The sequence below is a fragment of the Elgaria multicarinata genome, chromosome 17 (assembly GCF_023053635.1).
Source record: "Elgaria multicarinata webbii isolate HBS135686 ecotype San Diego chromosome 17, rElgMul1.1.pri, whole genome shotgun sequence".
In the NCBI taxonomy this organism is placed as follows: domain Eukaryota; kingdom Metazoa; phylum Chordata; class Lepidosauria; order Squamata; family Anguidae; genus Elgaria; species Elgaria multicarinata.
Genome location: NC_086187.1, coordinates 18,264,455 through 18,284,771, shown reverse-complemented (window position 1 = coordinate 18,284,771; position 20,317 = coordinate 18,264,455). Strand labels below are relative to the sequence as shown.

General features: G+C 47.0%; 2 protein-coding genes across 2 annotated transcripts in view; one reads left to right on the top strand and one right to left on the bottom strand.

The window, feature by feature from the left end:
* Window positions 1-1,874, bottom strand: part of IQCK (IQ motif containing K) — a 37,699-nt gene extending 35,825 nt beyond the window's left edge. Inside the window, exon 1 of the mRNA XM_063143529.1 lies at window positions 1,804-1,874. Within this exon, the coding sequence (XP_062999599.1) occupies window positions 1,804-1,864 (61 nt within the window). The 5' untranslated portion in view covers window positions 1,865-1,874. The remainder of the gene's footprint in view (window positions 1-1,803) is intronic.
* A 75-nt stretch (window positions 1,875-1,949) lies between these two features.
* KNOP1 (lysine rich nucleolar protein 1) lies at window positions 1,950-19,201 on the top strand. Its single transcript, XM_063143510.1, has 5 exons — window positions 1,950-2,049; window positions 6,849-8,175; window positions 11,959-12,027; window positions 14,538-14,615; window positions 18,061-19,201. The coding sequence occupies exons 2-5, from the start codon at window positions 6,850-6,852 to the stop codon at window positions 18,370-18,372; spliced, it is 1,785 nt and encodes a 594-aa protein (XP_062999580.1). The 5' UTR covers window positions 1,950-2,049; window position 6,849; the 3' UTR covers window positions 18,373-19,201.
* The last annotated feature ends 1,116 nt before the right edge of the window (window positions 19,202-20,317 follow it).

The following is a 20,317-nucleotide window of genomic DNA, read 5'->3' as shown; positions in this document are numbered from 1 at the left end:
TACAGTTGATCGAAACGTTTTTATCCGATTGGTTGAATTAATTCATTGGATAAGTACTGCAGCACAAATAAAAAGGTTTAGATTGCAATCCTAGGCGTACATATTTCAGAGTAAACATGAACATGGGCTCCAGATGTTTTGAACCTCAACTCCCAGAAGCCCTTGCCAGGATGGCCAATAGTCATGAATTGTGGGAATTGAAGTGCAAATCATCTGGAGATCTACTTTCCACCCACCCCTGCCCTACAAACGTTTTGGAATACAATTGCAAGCATTCCTGACCATGGGTCATGCTGACTGTGGCTGATGGGGGCTTAAGTCCAAAACATCTGGAACGCACCAAATTGGGGAAGGCTGTTCTTGATCAATCCTGAGATGCACAGCAAAAGCCATACAAGCCTGAGCGGCTGGTCCAAGGGGCTGTCACTGAGCTTCATGACTGAAAGGGCACACTGAACCTTAGGGCACGTCCCCAGACCTTGTCCGAATGCTCTCCAGCCTTCCCCTATCAAGGGTTCTTTCCAGACCTTTTGGACTTCAGCTCCCATATCCCCAAATGTGTGACCCTGCTGGCTGGGGCTGATGGGAGTTGGAGTCCAATGAGCAGGAAAGAGCCAGGTTGAGGGAGGCTGCAGCTCTAACCACTACACTATACTGCCTTTTGTATGACATGCTCTGCTTCTTCCATTTCCTATCGCTGCCCCTTACGCCTGGAATTCTCCTCCAGAACATTTGCAAGCCACAAGTTCAATCAGTTTTGAAAGCTCAGTTGAAAACTTGTTCTTTTTTCTAAAGCTTTTAGAACTTGATTTTCACCTTACTATTATATTTAGTTTTACTCTCCCCTGTGCCTGTCTGGTGCATTCCCTTCCCCTTATTATAAGGGTGATCATATAGAAAGGAGGACAGGGCTCCTGTATCTTTAACAGTTGCATAGAAAAGGAAATTTCAGCAGGTGAAATTTGTATATATGGAGAACCTGGTGAAATTCCCTCTTCATTACAACAGTTAAAGCTGCAGGAGCTATACTACAGTGACCAGATTTAAAAGAGGGCAGGGCACCTGCAGCTTTAACTGGTGTGATGAAGAGGAAATTTCACCAGGTTCTCCATATATGCAAATGACACCTGCTGAAATTCCCTTTTCTATGCAACTGTTAACGATACAGGAGCCCTGTCCTCCTTTTCATAGGGTCACCCTAAGCCTTATAATTTTATTACGGTTTTATTTAGGGTGACCCTATGAAAAGGAGGACAGGGCTCCTGTATCGTTAACAGTTGCATAGAAAAGGGAATTTCAGCAGGTGTCATTTGTATATATGGAGAACCTGGTGAAATTCCTTCTTCCTCACAACAGTTAAAGCTGCAGGAGCTATACTAGAGTGACCAGATTTAACAGAGGGCAGGGCACCTGCAGCTTTCACTGTGGTGATGAAGAGGAAATTTCACCAGGTTCTCCATATATACAAATGACACCTGCTGAAATTCCCTTTTCAGTACAACTGTTAAAGATACAGGAGCCCTGTCCTCCTTTTCATATGGTCACCCTATTTTATTAGAATGAAAGCCTATGCAGCAGGGTCTTGCTATTTTATTGTTTTACTCTGTACAGCACCATGTACACTGATGATGCTATATAAATAAATAAATAAATAATGACATTCCCCCCCCCCGGCCCTTCATGAGTCAAATAAGGACAATTGTTTTTGCCTGAGTGCAGTTAACAAAAAAATAGGCCGTGTTGGAGCAGAGTATTATTATTTAGGGGGGGGTGGAGAGGGAGAGGGTCTTCGGAGGGTCCCACCTGCGCAGATTTGGTCCCAGAGGCTGAGAGTCGGGAGCTCTTCAGGAGCAGCAGCAGCCATGAAGGGCGGTTGCTGGGCAACCGTAAACAGAGGCGCCGGGCGGCGCTTAAGGCCTCGACTAGGCCGCGGCGCCTTTTTCCTTTCCGGGTCAGGCCGAGGAAGCACCACGCTGCCCGGACTGAGGGAGGGAAGAAGCTCAAGATGTGAGGGGGGCAAAGAAGCCCCTCGCCCCCGCTCTCGGAGAGGTGAGTGGGGGGAGGAAACCTGCCTGTGGGGCGCCGGAGGACGGCGGGGGGGGGGTGTTAAACGGGGGGGGGGGTCCTGGGGCTCAAGCCTAACCCTGGATTGGGAGTCCCTAAGCCAGCCTTCCCCACCCTACTGCCCTCCAAATATTTGGGTCGACGACTCCCATCAGCTCCTGTTGGCTGGGGTTGATGGGAATTGCAAGCGCGACATATCTGGAAGGCAACAGGTTGGGGACTGCTGCCCTAACCTTTGGAACAGGTTGGTGCTTTCCAGATGTTTTGGACTCCCAACTCCCATCATCCTCAGCCAACATGGACAGTAGTCACCAATTATGGGAGCTGGAGTCCCTAAACATTTGGAGGACTCTAGGTTGCCCACGCTTCTGCCTTTGGAGAGTTGTGTGTGGTGGGTAGGCTGGGATTCTTTGGATAGTGAGGCAAAAGGCACTCTGCACGTGCTCTGTCTCTGTGCCCCTTCTGGTCTCATTCCATGTGCGCTGCTGTTTGCAGGCCAGGTGACCAAGAGCGTCGCAGGAAGTACTTGTGGGAAAGGGCAACACTGCACATTAAGGTAGTGGGACGTTTCTGCTTCCCTTTCAGCAGAAAATGTTTCAAGTGTGGAAGTGGTATTTGAATCTATGTGTGCATTTAAAGACATTTGAACATTTGAGCCAGGCTTTATAGATGCATGTACATAGATGTTTAAATATGTATGTACAGATGCATACTGCTTCCACGATTGATGCATTTTGTTTAAAACACCAGAGTACCCTGCAATAGTCATAGCTTGTAACACTGCCTTAAATTATTATTATTATTATTATTTATTTATATAGCACCATCAATGTACATGGTGCTGGTGAAAAGAACTCAAGATTCCTGTTTGACAGGGCAGGCAGCAATCCTTCATCTCTTGAAGGCAGTTCCTCAAATGAGGAATACGTTTCACTCCTTCACCCACTGACGAAGTCAATTTCATCACTAAGGTGGGAAGAGGGAAGCCATCTCACAAATGAATTTGACTTGATCAGAAGGTCCTAGCCAGAAAGGTTTCAAACAGAAAGATGGAAGTCAGCCGCTGGGAAAGGCTCCAGCCAGCCTGAGCCTTGAAATATATCAGTTTGGGATGGCTAGCTTTGAGTGTGTCCACTGACACATAAACACTCTAGCCCAGAGCTTTCCAAACTGTGTGTCGCGACACGTTAGTGTGTCAGCTGCAGTGTGTAGGTGTGTCACGTGTACGTAATGAGAAACCTCTGAGTCTATGTGAAATAAGCAATACCAACTTGCATGCATTTTTACGCAGCAAAGGTGCCGATTAGTATGGTGCACTAGTATATTCCCCTTCCGTTGTATCCGTGTATGCACACCACGGTCGAGGGATCGTACACGTACTGCGCGTGCGCAGTATGCATAATCGGGTCAAAACAGCTGATTCCGCGTCACTTCCGGTGACGCGGCTGCACCTGGAATGACACATTCAAGAAATTCCATGGATCCAGTTTTTTGATAGAATACCATCTCAACCGCTGCTCGATCGCAGCTGGACAAAATTGGTTCAATGTGCAAAGTCTTGGAAATGTATGTTATTAACTTGCAAATCATATGTTTTTAAAAATATAAATGAAAGGTTTTCATGAGAAATGTTGTGTCCCCATACATTTCGTCATTACAATTTATGTATGTGTCCGTATCTCTTATAAGGGGTTAGCTTAACCTCCGGTTTGCTAGTAAAACTGAATTACTGTGTCGCGAAATGATGCATGTCTAAAAGGTGCGTCACCAACATGAAAAGTTTGGAAAGCTCTGCTCTAGCCTGTACTTTCAGGCAACGAAGCAGCTGGGGCATATGGTGAGTGTCAGTGGAGCATAGGGGAGAGAATGTCACATCACTTGGGTCAAATGGGGCAGTCCTGTTAGTCTGTAGTATGAAAACAAAAAAAGTCTATGGCATCTGAAACGCTAGTGGTGTTTTATTATTAAGGCATGAGCTTTCGTGGGCTAAACCCACTTCATCAGATGCAGGAATAATAATGTTTCGGGAAAGGAGGGAGAGTGGTGACTTATTAAAACTTGAGCTGTTTTTTGTTTCATATTTATATCTTGCTAGGACTTGGCTCTCAAGAGCAAACATGCTCACGAGGAAGAGCACCATGTTTGTTCTATTACTTTCCAAAGGTGCAATGACTGCTGTTATAATTGCAGCGTGACCCATAAATAATGAGTCAGTTAAAATTCTGTCTGTAGCCAAAAACAGGCCGACATAGCTTCTCTGCAACAGCCTTCTCAAACAAAAGTCTCTCCTTTCTCTGAGCAGATACAGTAGAACAGACAGACCCCAAAATTACCATTTCCTGGGGGTTTGGTTGACAAGGAGCTTAAATTATAAACTATAAATTTGTATTTGATCTCCCCCCCTTGACAGTAGCAAGTGTTTTTCCTCTTCTGGCACCACTGTTCGTTCATATTCTGAATGTTCTGTTTGCACGCATGATTGCGTGCATGCCGGAACGTTTACACTATATTCAGAAGCATATCCAGTGTTGCTTTGTCATGGATGTATTCCCCATGCACGTGGCATAGGGTCTTGTTCACATGCAGCTATGACCCCTGCCTTCAGCACACGTTAAGGGAAAAAGAGAAGGAGAACATCAATTATTCCTTTCCCCAGGCAGGCAAAATGTAGCACTGAAAGCAAGGAGGGGCATTCTTCTATGCTCATCACCATAAGAACATAAGAAGAGCCATGATGCTGGATCAGACCAAGGGTCCATCTAGTACAGAACTCTGTTCACACAGTGGCCAACCAGCCATCGGCCAGGGAAAAACAAGCAGGACATGGTGCAACAGCACCCTCCCACCCATGTTCCCCAGCAACTGGTGCACACAGGCTTAATGCCTCGAATACTGGAGATAGCTCACAACCATCAGGGCTAGTAGCCATGGATAGCCTTCTCCTCCAAGAATTTATCCAACCCCCTTTTAAAGCCATCCAAATTGGTGGCCATCACCACATCTTGTGGTAGTGAGTTCCATAATTTAACTATGCGCTGTGTGAAGAAGTCCTTCCTTTTATTTGTCCTGGATCTCCCACCAATCACCTTCATGGAATGAACCTGTTGGGTTCTAGTATTTTGAGAGAGGGAGAAAAAATGTCTCCCTATCCACTAGCTTCGGCTATTGGGCAGTATAAAAATGAAATAAATAAAAATAAAGAAATAATAAAATAAAAGTAATTTGCAGCTGACATCGACTCTGATGAGCTCAGACGACTCACAGGGCCAACCCAAGGGTCCTGGGACTGGCTGGTTCTCTTCTTCTAGCTAGGCTCCTCCCATCACTGTGCTCCTCTCCAAATTGGTCGAGGTCACCCAGTAAAACAGGACTAGGATTGGGTCAAATTAACAGGGAATAAGGAGTCGCAGAAAAACGTGGAGGTGTGGGGAGACATAATCCCCAGCCAATGAATGATGGGTTTTGCAATCCAACACATCTGGAGAGCACCAGGTTGGGGAAGGCTGAGTTAGAGTAGTCTAGGATTGGGGAGTCACGGGTTCAAATCCCCATTCAGTCATGAAGCTTCACTGGGTGACCTTGGGCCACTCACTGTCTCTCAGCTCAACGTTTCCCACAGGGCTGTTGTGAGGATTAAAGGTTTGGGGAGTTAAAGGAGAACTGTGTATGCTGCCTTGAGCTCATTGGGAGAAAGGTTTGATATATGTACAATAAATAATTTCATTTGCCTCATTTCACTCCAATAGTTGGCCCAGTCTATATGTGTGTAGGTACTCTAGGCCAGGGGTGAGCAGAAGGCAGATCTTCAGTTTTTTGGGGACTTCAATTCCCAGAAGCCTCTGCCAGCATGGGCAATGGCCAAGAATGCTGGGAGTTGAAGTCCAAAACATTTGGAGATTTACTTTCTGCCCAGCCCTGCTCTAGGCCAATTTCTCCATGTGAATGCCTAGTAATAAATTGTAATACTATTTACTTGAATGCATCTAACTACTTGGTAAACCAGTCATCCATAGCACATTGTCAGGTGGTGGTGGAGACCACATTATGCCAGTACTTTTCTAGTTTCACTGGCTGCCAGTCCAGGTCCGGACCCAATTCAAAGTGCTGGTATTAATATTCAAAGCCCTAAACGGCTTGGGGCCAGGTTATCTGAAAGAACATCTCTCCCCCTCCCCCCATTACCTGTCTGGACCCTAAGATCATCTTCAGAGGTTCGCCCCTGCCAAAAGCAGTGAGGCAGGTGGCTACCAGGAGGAGGGCCTTTTCTGCTGTGGCACCCTGGCTGTGGAATGAGTTCCTCAGAGAGGTTTGCCTGACACCTATGTTATACTCTTTCCGACGCCTTTTATTTTCCCAGTATTTTAACATTTTACCATCCTAGTCTTTTAACTTACTGTTTTAAATCTCTATTTTAAAACTCTGCACTGCTGCTTGGTTTTATTCTGACTGTACTTTTATATTGTGGTTTGGTTTAAATTTTATACTGAAATTGTATTTCATGGTTTTACTTTTTGTGAAGCTCCCAGAGGACTTTGCTATTGGGTGGCATAGAAATGCAGTAAATAAATATGCACCTCCCTGGATTTCTCATGGTTTATGATGACGTTTTCCTTCTCCATTTGGCATGGCGTTCCAAATGACTCGGTTTCCGTACACACGTTGGTAAGTTACCAGTTGGAAAATAGCTGTCTGTAGTCCTCTTCAGGTAAATGATCTGTGTAGAATGAGCTTTAAGAGAATGCTTCCCCCATATCTCCCATGCTTTTTTGTGTTTCTCCCCACAGAATGGCCATAAAGGTTAGGAAGAAAAGTGATTCTGAGGACGCTGTGCAGAGCAAAGTTAAAGGTACTACCGGAAACCAGATTATTGTAATAGATGACAGTGATGATGGCAGCTACTGTGATTTACAAAGTAAAGTCAAGGTGAAGAAAAAGAAGCAATTGGTGAAAGGAACAGGCTCAGATCGGAAAGGTGCAAAGAAGAAGAAGAAAAAGAAAAAAGTTGACTCTGAGTTAAAGTACAAAGTATGTGTAAACCTTCCCATTATTACAGAATGTAACTCAGATTCAAAGTTGTTAAAAGAAACGGAGAAGATATCTGGGACACTCAAGAAAAAGGGAGATCGAAGACTTTCTCATGAACGAGAGGGCTATTATGAGGAGGACCCTAGCGAAGAAGTGTCAAAAGAACAGCAGGGGGGCCATTTTCTCACTGGGAAGGCACGCAAAAGGAATATTCCTGACAGCCATGGAGGCGATGATGAATTTACCGCAAAGAAAAAGAGGAAAAGAGAGAAAAAGAGGAAGCACAACCCTGCTTGCTCCTCAGGGTTACATTGTGGAGACATTGAGGATGAGTCTAAAAAACAGATTCCACAGGAAATGTTGTTCTCCAACAGAAAAAAGGCTCTTACCCAGAATGCTCAAGGGGACAGTGCTGTGATGAAGAAAAAGAAAGTTGCCTGCTGTTTAACCTCCATGGGAGATCAAAAGAGGAGTAATGGAATTTCAGATAATGGCATTGTCGCTGACTGCCAATTGCAAGGAGGACAGAGTTGCAAGGGGAGAGCTTTTGGTTGCAAGCAACTTCAAGAGGATGTGGTCTACATATCAGAAGAAGAAAGCAAACTGACCAAGAAGAAGAAGAAGAAGAACAGGTTGAAGAAGGAAAAAGTTGCATTTCTTTGTTCTTCAGCCAATAACCAGGGAAATCAGGCTGACGTTTCTGATGAAAATCTTAAAAAAGCCAAATCTAAAAAAAAGCCAGTTGTTGGTAATGGCAAAACAGGTCTGATCCCAGACTCTAAAGGAGCCAGTAAAGTAACTAAAAAGAAGAAGATCCAAGTGGAAGTTGTAAGGGGTCATCCAGCTCTTTTAGTGGACGACAAAGACGGGTCAACGAATGAGCGAAAGTCTGCAGAGAAGAGAAGGAAAAAGGAAACGAAAAAACCCAAAGGGGCACAGAATGGCACAGCAAGGAGTGATGATGGTAGATTTGAGAATGGCAGCAAGCGGCATGTCAAGAAGAGGAAAGACAGGGACCACGAAGGCGTCCGAGATATTTTGGAAGAGCCCACTTTGAAGAAAGCAAGGATAAAGGCAGAAGCAAAGGTACATCCTAAACAGAATGAGCTGTTTCCCATTCTTTTGTCATTATGGATCAGGTCCAGACTAAGTTGGTCATGCTCTGATTAGCCCCATTGAAATCAGTAACTCCTCATTGATTTCAATGGGATGTAAGCGTGACTAGCATAGACTGGATCCAACCCTGTGTTTTTCTCTCACCCTTTCTCCAAAGAAGCCAAAGTAGCACACATGGTTCTACTAGTGATGGCCACAGTTAGACAGGATCATGAATGATAAGAGCATCAGTGCTTACTAATTGTGATGGCTTTAGGTTTCCTCCAGTGTAAAAGGCAGTATGCGTATCAAGACCAGTTTCTGGTGAATGTGATGGGGCAGGTGCTGGTGGACTTCAGTCCTACTTGTGGGCTTCACAGTGGCATCTGGTTAGCCACGGTGGGAAGAGAATACTGGCCTAAATATGCTTTTGGTCTGATCCAGCAAGGTCCATCTTATGTACTCTATTTTATCCTCGCAACAGCCCTGCGAGGTAGGCTAGGCCGGGAGATAGTAACTAGCCCAAAGTCTTCCAGTAAGCATCATGACTGAGTAGAGATTTGAACCCAGGTCTCCCCTGTCCTACCCCACACTGGCTCTGTCTGTTGTTAGGTGACATCTCCCCCAAGAAATTCTTACCCCTTGTTATATATCCTGTGTGCTAATAGAAAACTTTCTGAGTGCTGATTATTATATTAACAAATGGAAGTGTAATATGCATAAGGGGAAGATAGCAGCAGGCTTGGGAAGACCAGAAAGTTTGCAGAAGGTTGGGGGAATAAGTGTGAAGGGGAAATGGTCCAGTGAGGACTGAGCATGCTCAGTAGCCACAGAATGTGGACCGACCATGGGTGGGGTGGGGGGAGACTAGGGAGAGAATGAATGGAGTATCTTAGAAAAGGGCATGGCTGGCTGGAACCCTGAACAGGAGCATGCTCCCTTGCAATATTTTATCTCACTTGTTTATAATATAATTAAATGAATGCCCCCTCTTGGCATCTGCAGCAGAAGAGAAGCTATAGTTCTTTCACCTTGAACTCTTGTTCTTCTAGACGTGTTTGAAAACAGAAGTCCCAGGCTCATTAAGTGCAGATGTTTGAAGCCCTTTGGTCCGGGCATCAGAAGCGTGTCCCGCTTTTCAGACCTTTAAATGCTTTGTTTACTTTTGGAGCCTCGGATCGTTGTCGGTTTTTCCCTTCCAGTTTTGGGGCTTCCGTTCTGAGTTCCGGAGCTCTCGTTCGGGACTTGAGAGCGGACATCGTAGCAGTCTCGGCAGCCTGGAGCTTTTTTTAAAAAAGCCGTAGAAATGTCAAGGCATGCAGGTGAAGCCGCCGGGGCTCACATCTGAAGGGAGTTGCGATGCCTCGATTAATTACCCTGAAGTGAAGGTGGAGTTAAACCCAAAAATCCTTACAAAAAGTGAATTCTCTACAGTGTGGAGTGCTGATGCTTTCCAATTTTTGGCATGGTCTGGTGTGTGTGTGTGTGAGTGAGAGAGAGAGAGAGAGATTTGTAGTGTGAGCTGGCTTCAAAATGCAATAGGGAATTCAACAGAGCAGTGTTTTAAGTAATTAGGTCACATAAAGACACCCAAAGTAACAGCATTGTTCCTGGGTTTAGTTAGACATGAATTGGGAGGTGCTCAACGCTGCCTTTGGACACTAGGTGTGCAGGTGATTCTGCAAAAAAAAACCCAAAGGCTCCCGATTCCCTGGGCCCTTTTTCCAAGACACCCGTCAGCTGCAAATCACCATCTTATCTCGGCATCCCTCAGGCGTTTCACGCTTGGCTGGCAGCCTCGATAGATCTCTTTCCCTGCGACCTCCTTTGTACTAAAACAGAAGAGCCTTGCAGACCTGTGTCAGCTTCCCTCTATCCTGATGGCTTGAGAATAGCTTCCATCACGTCTGCCGCCTCTCTTCCCTTACCCCATTGTTCTCGTTCTGGATTCCATGCAGCTTGTTCTCCAAACCCTTTTAAGATCAAGGGAACGTTTCCTTTTTGGAATCTGATTTTTGTTTCAGTTAGATCTCTGTTTTAAACGATTCGTGTATCCAAAGCTGGGTTTCACTTCGTTTCTTGCATTTGGCTTTCACCTTCCCTTTGTGCATGCTGGGCTGTTTGTTCTAAAACGTTTGTTTCTCAGAAACTGCATGACAGCAGCCCAGTCTAAACTGATCTTCCCCAACATGGTGCCCTCCAATTGGGTTGGTGTACAACTCCCATCATTCCCATCCAATGGGAAAGGCTCATTAAACCATAGGTGGGGATACTCCTTCTGCCTAAGTTCTGCATTACCTTGAGGTCTGTGGGAGCCACATAAAAGTAGGTACGGCCACAGAATCTCTCATTTTATTTATTTAGTGTGTGTGTGTGTGTGTGTGTATCACACATGCACATCTACTAACACACATCCAGACTCTCTCATTCCTCTTCTCCACCCCTTACCTCATGCAATGATTAGGTTTGAAAAGCGCTTCCCATTCAACTCTAATTGTCAGCTGGGGGCGGTGAACTTCGTGAGGAAGGGGAGAGGGGGCCTGGATGTGCATGCACGAATTAAAGTGTTTTGTATTTATTTAATTTATTTTTAGCATTTTTATCCCACCCTTTAGCCAAAAAAGTCTCCCAAGGCGGCTTACAAAGATATTTCTTAAGACAGTCCCAATCTAAAAATAATAATAATATTGATGCAAAAGGAAAGGGCATTGGGTGGGAGGGGGGGAAAGGAAGAAGCGAATTCAGGCAGTGGATTCTTAGTTGCAAAGTTCAGCAGGACATGGGCACTGTAGAAAGGCTGCCTCTCCTCCCCTTCTAATAGCCTCATGTAGATCCAGGCATGAGGGAAGGATGCCTGGCTGCCGCTTCCTTTCCCTCTGACGGCCTCAGCAGTGCCGGTAGCAGGAGAGAAGGAGGCTTTCTCAGCTGGATCTGGATCCAGGCATGATGGAGAGGTGCCTGGCTGCCGCTTCCTTTCCCTCTGACGGCCTCAGCAGTGCCAGTAGCAGGAGGGAAGGAGGCGCTCTCAGCTGGAGCTGGATACATGCACAATAGAGAGGTGCCTGGCTGCCGTGTCCTTTCCCTCTGACGGCCTCAGCAGTGCTGGTAAGCAGGAGGGAAGGAGGCTCTCTAAGCTGGAGCTGGATACAGGCACGATGGAGAGGTGCCCGGCTGCCACTTCCTTTCCCTCTGATGGCCTCAGCAGTGACGGTAGCAGGAGGGAAGGAGGCTCTCTCAGCTGGAGCTGGATCCAGGCACGATGGAGAGGTCCTTGTCCCACTCCTCAGCCAAAAAGGCTCCCAGAGAGACTTATATAGAATCATTCATACAATACAGTCCCTGCCTGCAATCCCTAAAAAGACAGGACACACAAGGAAAAAGGTATGGGGAAGGAAGGGGGGAATTCTGATTGAATGGCCTTGCTACCCACTCTCATCCCTCTCAGTACAGCCTGCTGGAATGGGGCATGCCTGGGTGTGTGCATGTGATCCGTTGGGCTAGAGCAGGTAGCTGCCAAGCTACCATCTGCGCTCCCCTGATCTAAAAACATGATTTATGATCAACGTAACTGGGTCAACATCTTAAAAACAACAACACCAAGTTCCATGCAGACCTTGGCTAGCAGTAACTTCTCCGGCCTGGTTCAAATGTGCCTTCTGCCCTAGGCTGAACTTTTCTTTTAATTTGGCACCCTTAACAACATTCTTTTTACACGGTGTGCTGAAGCACGAGCAGGTCCCCGTGATGCTTACATGTGTCCCTTTTGTTTTGCAGGGAAAGGAAGATGAAATCAAAGTTGTGGCATTTAAGAAAGGGAACTGTGATGAGATAAATATAGACAAGGTACCATTTCCCCCCCCCTGCCCTTGGCTCTTTTAGAATGTTATTATTGTTGCATCCGTCCGGCTGGTTTGCGTGAAGTTCTGTGTAGAGTCCAGTCCGTGCACAGGTGGAGAAACAGAACTTCCTCTGGTTGCACCCACCTCGGAAAATGCCGGAGTTCTGTGCACTTTTTCCTAGTTTCATGTGGGGTTCGTGACTGCGTGTCCTGTATACTCCGGGTCTGATATACAGTGGTGCAATGGTAAATGTTGAAATGCTGGCATTCGGAGAGTCCAAAACCTTAAGCCGCTTGTGTTGATCCATATTGTCCTGCATTGGCTGCAGCAGACTCTGAGTTGGAGCAACTTACAGGGCAGTCCAAAAGGCCAGGCAACCAAGAAGCCAAATGGCCATGCACAGGGGTTCTGGGCCAGTCTGGGATCAGGCAAAGGCAGGAGCGGTCCAGGTATAAGCAAAGGTCAAAGCACAGCCAAGGGGAGTCCGAGGGTCACTAGTACAGAAGTCAAGGGCAAGATACAGTCCAGAAAGCAAGGTACAAGGCCCAGGAGATGATGCACGGTGTTGTTCCAACACTGGCTAGTTGTACAGTGAAGGCTTTTAACCCCAAAGCCTGCTGAGCTCCACCCAGAGCTCCCTGTTCAGAGCCCTACTCCTGAGGAGACCTCCTTTGCAAGCAAGCACTCCTTCTTCCCAGAGCCCTACTGGCCTGTCGCTTGAGGAGATGATGGGCCAGGGGGTTGCTCCGCCTCTGCCTCAGAGGCACCATCCTCTCCCACTGACAAGGACGTACTTGCAGCCACCTCCGCCAAAGGCCCAGGCTCCTCCCGGTCTGGTGACATGTGACTGATCTGGGGTACCCTCAGTGTCTGGGAGCTCCAGCTCTCCCTCGGAGGAGGATTCCTCCAGTGGGGGTTTATGACACATCGCGACAAGACAGTTCTAGCTGTCCTTCTCTCCGCCAGGAGCTGGTCTTTTATAAAACTGATGGGCCTTAATTCAAAACCACCCTAAAATACTTTGCGTTACAATATATTGTTGCTGGGAAAATTCGTTTCCCTTCCAGCTCCTGTGAGGATTGCGGCTAAGCAGAGAGGGAACAGGGATGTCCGAAGGGAGCGGCTGGTGACATCCGTGTCCCTGCCCATAAAAAAACTCCAGTGCTGCAGTACCGGTAAGCCCTGGCTCCACTATATCACAGCCTCTGTGTGTTGGACCCCACCCACGTAGCCCCTATGCAGGTGTTGCATCCAATACGTGGGCTTCTGGGAGACCCAAGATACATACACCTGGTGGGTAGGTGAAATCCCCCGTCACGCATGGGCTCTACATGCTTCTCCAGACGTGGCTCCGAGTCCTGAGCATGGACCTTTGAGGGCGCCCTGGCTACGCCCAGTGCAGTCCGTCAGCTTTAGCCAGACTGTCGCGAGCAGCGCCTTGTGCTGGGAAACCTAATCCATAGGGCTGCGCCAGGCCAACCCCGTGCTGCAGAATTTCACCCCAAACACGAGGAAGGCGATAAGGATGGTGACGGAGGGGGTGGCGGAGTGAGCGTGCTCGTTCTCCCTCAGCATAAGTAAGTTCAGGACTCCTGAATAGGGCTTGTGTGTGATGCCGGTGCAAGATGAGAGGCCGCGATTCTTTCTCCGAAAAGTTGGATGATCCTCCGTAAGCTGAGAACTAAATCGAGAAGGAGGGTCTGTGTCTAGCAGGTAATTGTGCCTGAGGACTTGGCTCCAGCCTCCAACTGCAGTTCCGCCACCCGGACCCCGTATCTTCCTTGTGCGGCGGTTTTGTATTTCCAGAAGCGAGTCTAGGCACATGGTCAAGTGTGGCAAAGCCTCCTCCCCGCCCCCCTCCAGCTTCCAATTGCTGGAGACAGATGTGTTGGGTCCTTCAGCATTGAGATGGGCCAAGAGGTCCTCATACTTGCAGCCTGACGTTTCAGTTTTCCAGCCCTTTTTGTTACACTGTCCTCATTTTGCCGGGCTTAACTCTTATTTGGCTACAGTCACCTGTTTTAGAAAAGGAAGCTGATATTTTAAATGTTCTGGAGATGTATCCAGGAGCCACTGGGGAAATTGCCTTATCTCTGATGCAAGGGAATTCTGAAAAATGTAGCTGGCCAGAAGCAGGGAGGTTAGAAAATCAAGTAGCTGCCCAAACAGGCTGATGGGCTCAATGTGCATTTCATTGCCCTTCTTTCATGTTTTTTGTTACCTGCAGTGTTCTCCATGCCAAGAATACCCAATTTCCCAGTCCCCAAACATCGTCTTCATGTATTTTACATACAACAGCTGCTCTTCTTGGGGAAACCTCTTCCCCTTGGTAACTCTCTGTGTGTGAAAGGAGGTTTTTTTTTAAAAAAAAATGCATCTTTTATTTTGGATTGAAAAGAAGCCTTCCCATGAGCAACTTTCTTTTTAAAATGACTTCTTGTCCAATTTAACCTTTCTGAACCAGTTGACTCATTTGCTTTTTGGGTTTTTTTTACACGGGGGACCGACCTCCAGATGAGACGGCAGGCTCTTCAAGAAGAGATTGACCGGGAATCAGGCAAAACGCAGGCCATCAAGGAAGAAGGCGACTTGGTGAGCACAAATCCCACAACGGCCCCCCTTCAGCTAAGACAGCGCGGCCCTGTGCTATTGTCAGCTTGGTATGCTAGTCATGTCTGTGGCTTGGCACTCCAGTCTCTCACCTGATGGGGGCTTGAGGGTCATGCTATAGAACAAATTAGTCCAGTCCCTAGAGGTGCTGGAAAGCCGACCCGTAAACTCCGACCTCCAGTAAGATGTAATTCCTGTCATTAATCCTGAAAAGTAGCATTTCTTTTCCCTCCTGTCCCGTCCCCCCCACGGTATTCCCTTAGGGGAATTATGTGTGATGCGTTTGCTGCAGAAATTGTGTTTTCTAAGGAATTCCCTTAGGGGAATTAGATGTGATGCGTTTGCTGCAGCAATTGTGTTTTCTATTTACTGCGGACTATAAATAGCACTAGCCCTTGGACATAAGCTGTCACAGGACTTTAATGAGCCCTACCATTTTGATTCTTCCACCCACCCTCCCCATGATTGGAAAAGTGGGTTTGCCATTTCCCCTGGCTTTGGGGGGGGGGCCCAGTTTAATCCTGCTAACTGCCAGAGGCAATTTCCTCCTCTGAACAATGTGGCCGCAGACCTCTGATAAATGAGGAGGGCTACCTTGGCGCTGGGAGTAATGGCCATACCGGGAATCTCCTTTGTTTGCCGGAGGAGATGGGAATTGAGCCTCAAATTGTGAAGAATCCCCACCAGGTTGTGTCTAAAACGTCTCCATATTGAGGTGAATAGGGCATCTTGGGTGCTGATTGGCATGCTCTGGAAGCCCAGAAGTGCCAGTGGTCTCAAAGGGTTGCTTTGCTTCTGGCAAATTGCCGACATGCTTATCAGACTGGGTCCCAGGACATTGTCTGAAGGCACCTGATGCAGCATCCCTGCTGAAGCTAAGCAGGTCTGGGGCTGGTAATGACCTGGGTAGGAGACTGCCTGGGAACCCTATGTACACTGCTGTGAATCTCAGAGTGCAAGACATGGAATTATGGGCTCAAGTGACAGGAAGCCAGATTCCGGCTGGACATCAGGAAAAACTTCCTGTTAGAGCAGTACGACAATGGAACCAATGACCTAGGGAGGTCATGGGCTCTCCCACACTAGAGGCCTTCAAGAGGCAGCTGGACAACCATCTGCCAGGGATGCTTTAAGGTGGATTCCTGCACTGAGCAGGGGGTTGGACTCAATGGCCTTAGAGGCCCCTTCTAACTCTACTATTCTATGGTTCTGTGAATTCCACAACGGAAGGAAGGCAGGGCATAGGTCAGGCTTCTCCAGCCTGGTACCTTCTAGATGTGCTAGACCACAGCTCCCACCCCCAGCCATTGCTGGCTGGGGATGCTGGCAGTTGTAGTCCAATTATGTCTGGAGCACTCCAGGTTGGGGAAGACTGGTATAAGTGATATTATATATAAAGTTGTATGTATACAAAGGGATTTGTACAGCTGTCTGAGCTTGGCAGTTGATAAGTCTAGGACTGTCCTAGACTATCTGTGGCAGTCATAGCCTTGGAGAGGAGAGCAGGAAAAAAACTGCAGGTAAATTCCGGGGCTAGCTATTTGTGGGCGCGATTGTGATTTGAAAGACGGTGTGAAGGCTTTTCCAGTTACTTAAGATTATCTGATAAACACATCCACAATGATGTCTGATTTCCTGCTCCAAGCAGGAATTTACAGGAAAGAAATGCTGACGACCTATGAAATTCATTTGTCAAGTTTGCTTCCTTCTTTTCTTTCTTTCTTTCTTTACATTAGGGGAAACGGGAAAGGGATTTCTGACCCATCACCCCCTTTCATTCCCAGACGTGCGTTGAACTTATCCATGTCTATTTGGCTCTAGATTTCTTGGGACACCTGATGTTTCGGCAGGGAATCCCAATCCCTTGATGACGGCCTATCAGGGTTTATTAGCACCTAGAAGAATAGGGAGCGATGAAGGCCAATTAGCGAGCGTCACAAAGAGCAAGCTCAAAATGGCAGGGGTGGGGTGGGGAATGAGACATGCTGGGTTCAGTTAACCTCCCAAATTGCAGGTGTTTTTTTTAAGCTGTAATTATTCCTGCATCTGTGCCCCCCACCCCACCTGGCTAACCAGAAAGAATGAATTATTTGTAAGCTGATATGTCTTGTGTGCAGACACTTGAGACTGGGAAAGACTGGTCTGGGGGAGGAAGAGTTGGGCACGATAGAAGAGCAGGGGGCACATTTGCATGTAGAAGGTCCCAGGTTCAATCCCCTAGGGATAGGAAAGAATCCCGCCTGAAACCCTGGAGAGCCGCTGCTGCCAGTCAGTGTCGACAATACTAGCCTTGATGGACTAGTGGTCTGACTCGGGATCAGGCAGCTTCCTGTATTTCTGTGGGGGCTCACCTCTTACAGATGCAGAAAGATCAGGGGACAATGGTTCAACCTTCCACCGCCCTTCAAACTGCCAGGGATGAGGTTGTACCTAGGTGTTTCCCTAATGCTGCTAGAGAATTGTTCACAGTAGGAGAGGGCAAAGGTTAGCTCTGGGCCTGATGGGGGAGGTTAACCCGTGGTTTGTTGGTCTACCCTGCTTTGTCTGGCAAATGACGGAACAAACTTCAGTTTGTCTTCTCAGTTCCTGGCTTGTTTCCCTCCTCCTTCACCCACTCCCTCCCTGTATCCCAAATACCTTTGCAGCACTGCAGTACTGGCATGTAGAGCAGCTGCCAGTGGTGTTTTTTTTCTGTTCTTGTCTGCCCCCTCTGTAGCCTGGTAAAAGAACCAATGAACAACCTACAGTCCTGGGTTCGCATGTAACAACAACCCATGATTTAAACAACCCAGAATTCACTGCCCATCAACAAATCATGGTTTCTCTTTCTGGGTTATGGTTAACAAAGCATAGTTTGTTAGCATGGAAGTTCTCGCATATCATGACAACCCAGAATTCAACAACGCAAAACATGGGTTAGCATTATGTGTGAACCAGGTCACTCTGTAGTTCACAAGGGCTTCTCACATTCAGTCAAGGGACCCATTCATATAGCTGCCTCATCCTTCCCATAGAATCATAGAACTTTAGAGTTGGAAGGGATCTTGGAGGTCATCGGAATAAACAAGGGAGCCTGTTTGTGCAAGATTGGAGAAGTGATATAGTACAGGAGGTCTTTTATGAGTTCCATTTGTGCTTTGTAGCTGGTTAACTAACCATGATTTGTTTGTGGGGATGGGTTCAGCCGCAACAAGCCAGATTTCAACAAACCACACCTTGGTTTAGCGTTATGTGCAAAGTAGGCCTATGGCTCATGCATTTCAGTCGATAATTGGCTCCACTACCTTAATCATAATTTTGCATCTACCTCCTCCCTTCCCGAGCTGCTATTTTGTTCCTGGTTCTTGGGGTTCTATTTAAAAAAGTGGAACTCACAAGCTTGACGCCTGCCCACCCATGTACTAATCCTTCTCATCTTACTCTTCAGGACGGCCATTTTGGCCAGTGGAGCACAGCGACGTTTGAAAGTTCAGAGCGTAAAACCAAGTTCCTCAGACTGCTGGGTGGATTTAAGAAGGGTTCTGCCTCCGCTCCAGATTTTCTGGCCCCTGCCCCCAAACTAAACATGGCGCTGGGCAAGAGCCGAGAGCAAAACCTGCAGCGGAACCTACAGGCGGAATTCGAGAAGGCGGTAGAGTGGAAGCACCGCAGAGGCCTTGGCCTCGGATTTCAGCCGGCTCCGCAGAAGCGTGTGCACATAGATAAATATGCTTCCAAATCTATCAAATTCGAAGTCTAAACTGTCGGGAAGGAAAGGACATCCCTTCTCTTTGCAGCGTTCTTTGCACTTGCCAATGGAATGACCGACCTGTGTATCATTGCATCTTTGGCCCTGTGTTGTTCATGGACATGTGAGTAATATCCTGCTGAAGACTTGAGTCCATTACCTTTCGGCAGCTAATGTTTGTCGATGTGCGTCCAACCGGTTGTTGCAGCTGGTGGGGGAGATATTGGATGAAGATGGAGCCCACTGGTCCTTTAACGGGTTACCTGATAGCTGTGAAACCTTTTGCTTTCTGAGTGTACGGTTTTTGGGAGCCCATCCAATCCTCATTCTTGAATGCCACTGTTTTTATTGTTTTGGAAGTATCTTCTTCCTTTTTGTGAGCATCATTCAAATTCTTATATGCGATTATCTGAGACGTTACAGGAGTGGGCAACTTCTGGCTCTCTACAAGTTTTGGCCTACAACTCCCATCAGTCCTAGCCAACATAGGCAACGGTGAGGGATCATGGGAATTGCAGTCCCAACCTCTGGAGGGCCACAAATGGCACGACCCTGACATATTAGGATGGAGGCCCTCTTCTTTGGATACAGCTCTCTTTTCTAAAGCAAACGCAGTTAAGGATTTGGCCTCAACTCTTTATTCATGTTAACAGTACTGGGCTGTTTTATGTGTACCCATGTCTGCCGCGATGACATCTTTATGACCCGATCCTAATCTCTGAAATCTCCATCACCAAAGAGACCAGCAGGCACAGCTCTGAACATGCTGAAGCAGCCAAAGCCAAGATAAACAGAGCCAGATGTTTGAGTACAGATGGGTAGCAATGAAATGTCAACTGCAGCCTTTTGAGCGACAGCTCTGTTGTCCAATGGAAAGGAGAACCTATTAAAAGCTAAATATATGTGCAGTACACTTTAAAAAACCCAAGTCAGATAACCCAAAGTTCCAGTGTAGTCTTTGCTGAGAGACCTTTAATGAAAGCTGTGTGTCCCTACTTTGTCCATAACGGTCAATTCAGGAATTTGGGCTACTTCTAGAATACAGGGTTTTCCATGCATCATCAGTGATTTCTTTTTTCTTATTATAACGTGGTTCCTTTTTGCTCACAAGAATGTAACGTATAATCAGGGAGGCCAACACCATTTGAGATGCTGCCCCGCTCCTTTCCATTGCAGCGATAAATGTTTAAACCAATAGTCGGGTGGCAGTTGTCTCGAAAGACCAGAGCCTCTTGGAAAGCTCACAGAAGTCCCTTTCGAGGGGGAGGTGTGTTGAGAAATGCACCAGCCGGAGGCTTAGAGCTTGGTTGTCTCCAATAAATCAAAGCTGAGATTACCCAGGGGGAGCTGGGCCATCCTTCTTTCCCCTGCTGATCAGTCAGAACGACAGGGGGATATAAGGTAATGATAGGTTTTGATCGTCGCTCTTCGTTCTGGGGCTCTCTTCTTTTGAGTTTGGTAGGATGGAGACAAACATGCAACGAGCCGGGTTCCATTCCAGGAGCACCAATGTTTTCTAAAGTCTTAATTCCACTGTCTTAAGGCCACATTTGTGCTCTGCCACAATAGTTTTTCCTGTACATTTTTTTGTTTCTTTTCTAAGGGTCCTGTTTCATCCCTTCTTTGCCAGCCCTTTTCTCCACACAGTGGTAATCTCCACAGCCCCAGTTAGTTTTTACCTAAAGGGAGAAAAATGCAAGTGGGGGGAGGGTTGCATCTTTCTCCTTTGGGACAAAAGGGTGGGGGGCATAATTTGATAAGAAGCTTGGCTTTTCTGCATGTGGATTAACAGCTCTCTGGTCTATGCCCTCTGCTTCCTTGATGTCTGACATTGTTAGGGCAAAACTCCAAGCAGAATTCTGTCTAGAAAACTGCGTCAGCAAATGTAACGCTTCTGCCTACTAACCCATATGCCCATGGAAGCTAATAACCCAAGTCCTAGGGTGCTTTTGATTTC

Excerpts from the sequence above, each read along its gene's own strand:
- KNOP1 (XM_063143510.1), top strand. The coding sequence starts at position 6,850 with ATGGCCATAAAGGTTAGGAAGAAAAGTGATTCTGAGGACGCTGTGCAG. Across the intron at positions 8,176-11,958 it reads GGATAAAGGCAGAAGCAAAG|GGAAAGGAAGATGAAATCAA; the intron begins GTACATCCTAAA and ends TTTGTTTTGCAG. Across the intron at positions 14,616-18,060 it reads TCAAGGAAGAAGGCGACTTG|GACGGCCATTTTGGCCAGTG; the intron begins GTGAGCACAAAT and ends CTTACTCTTCAG.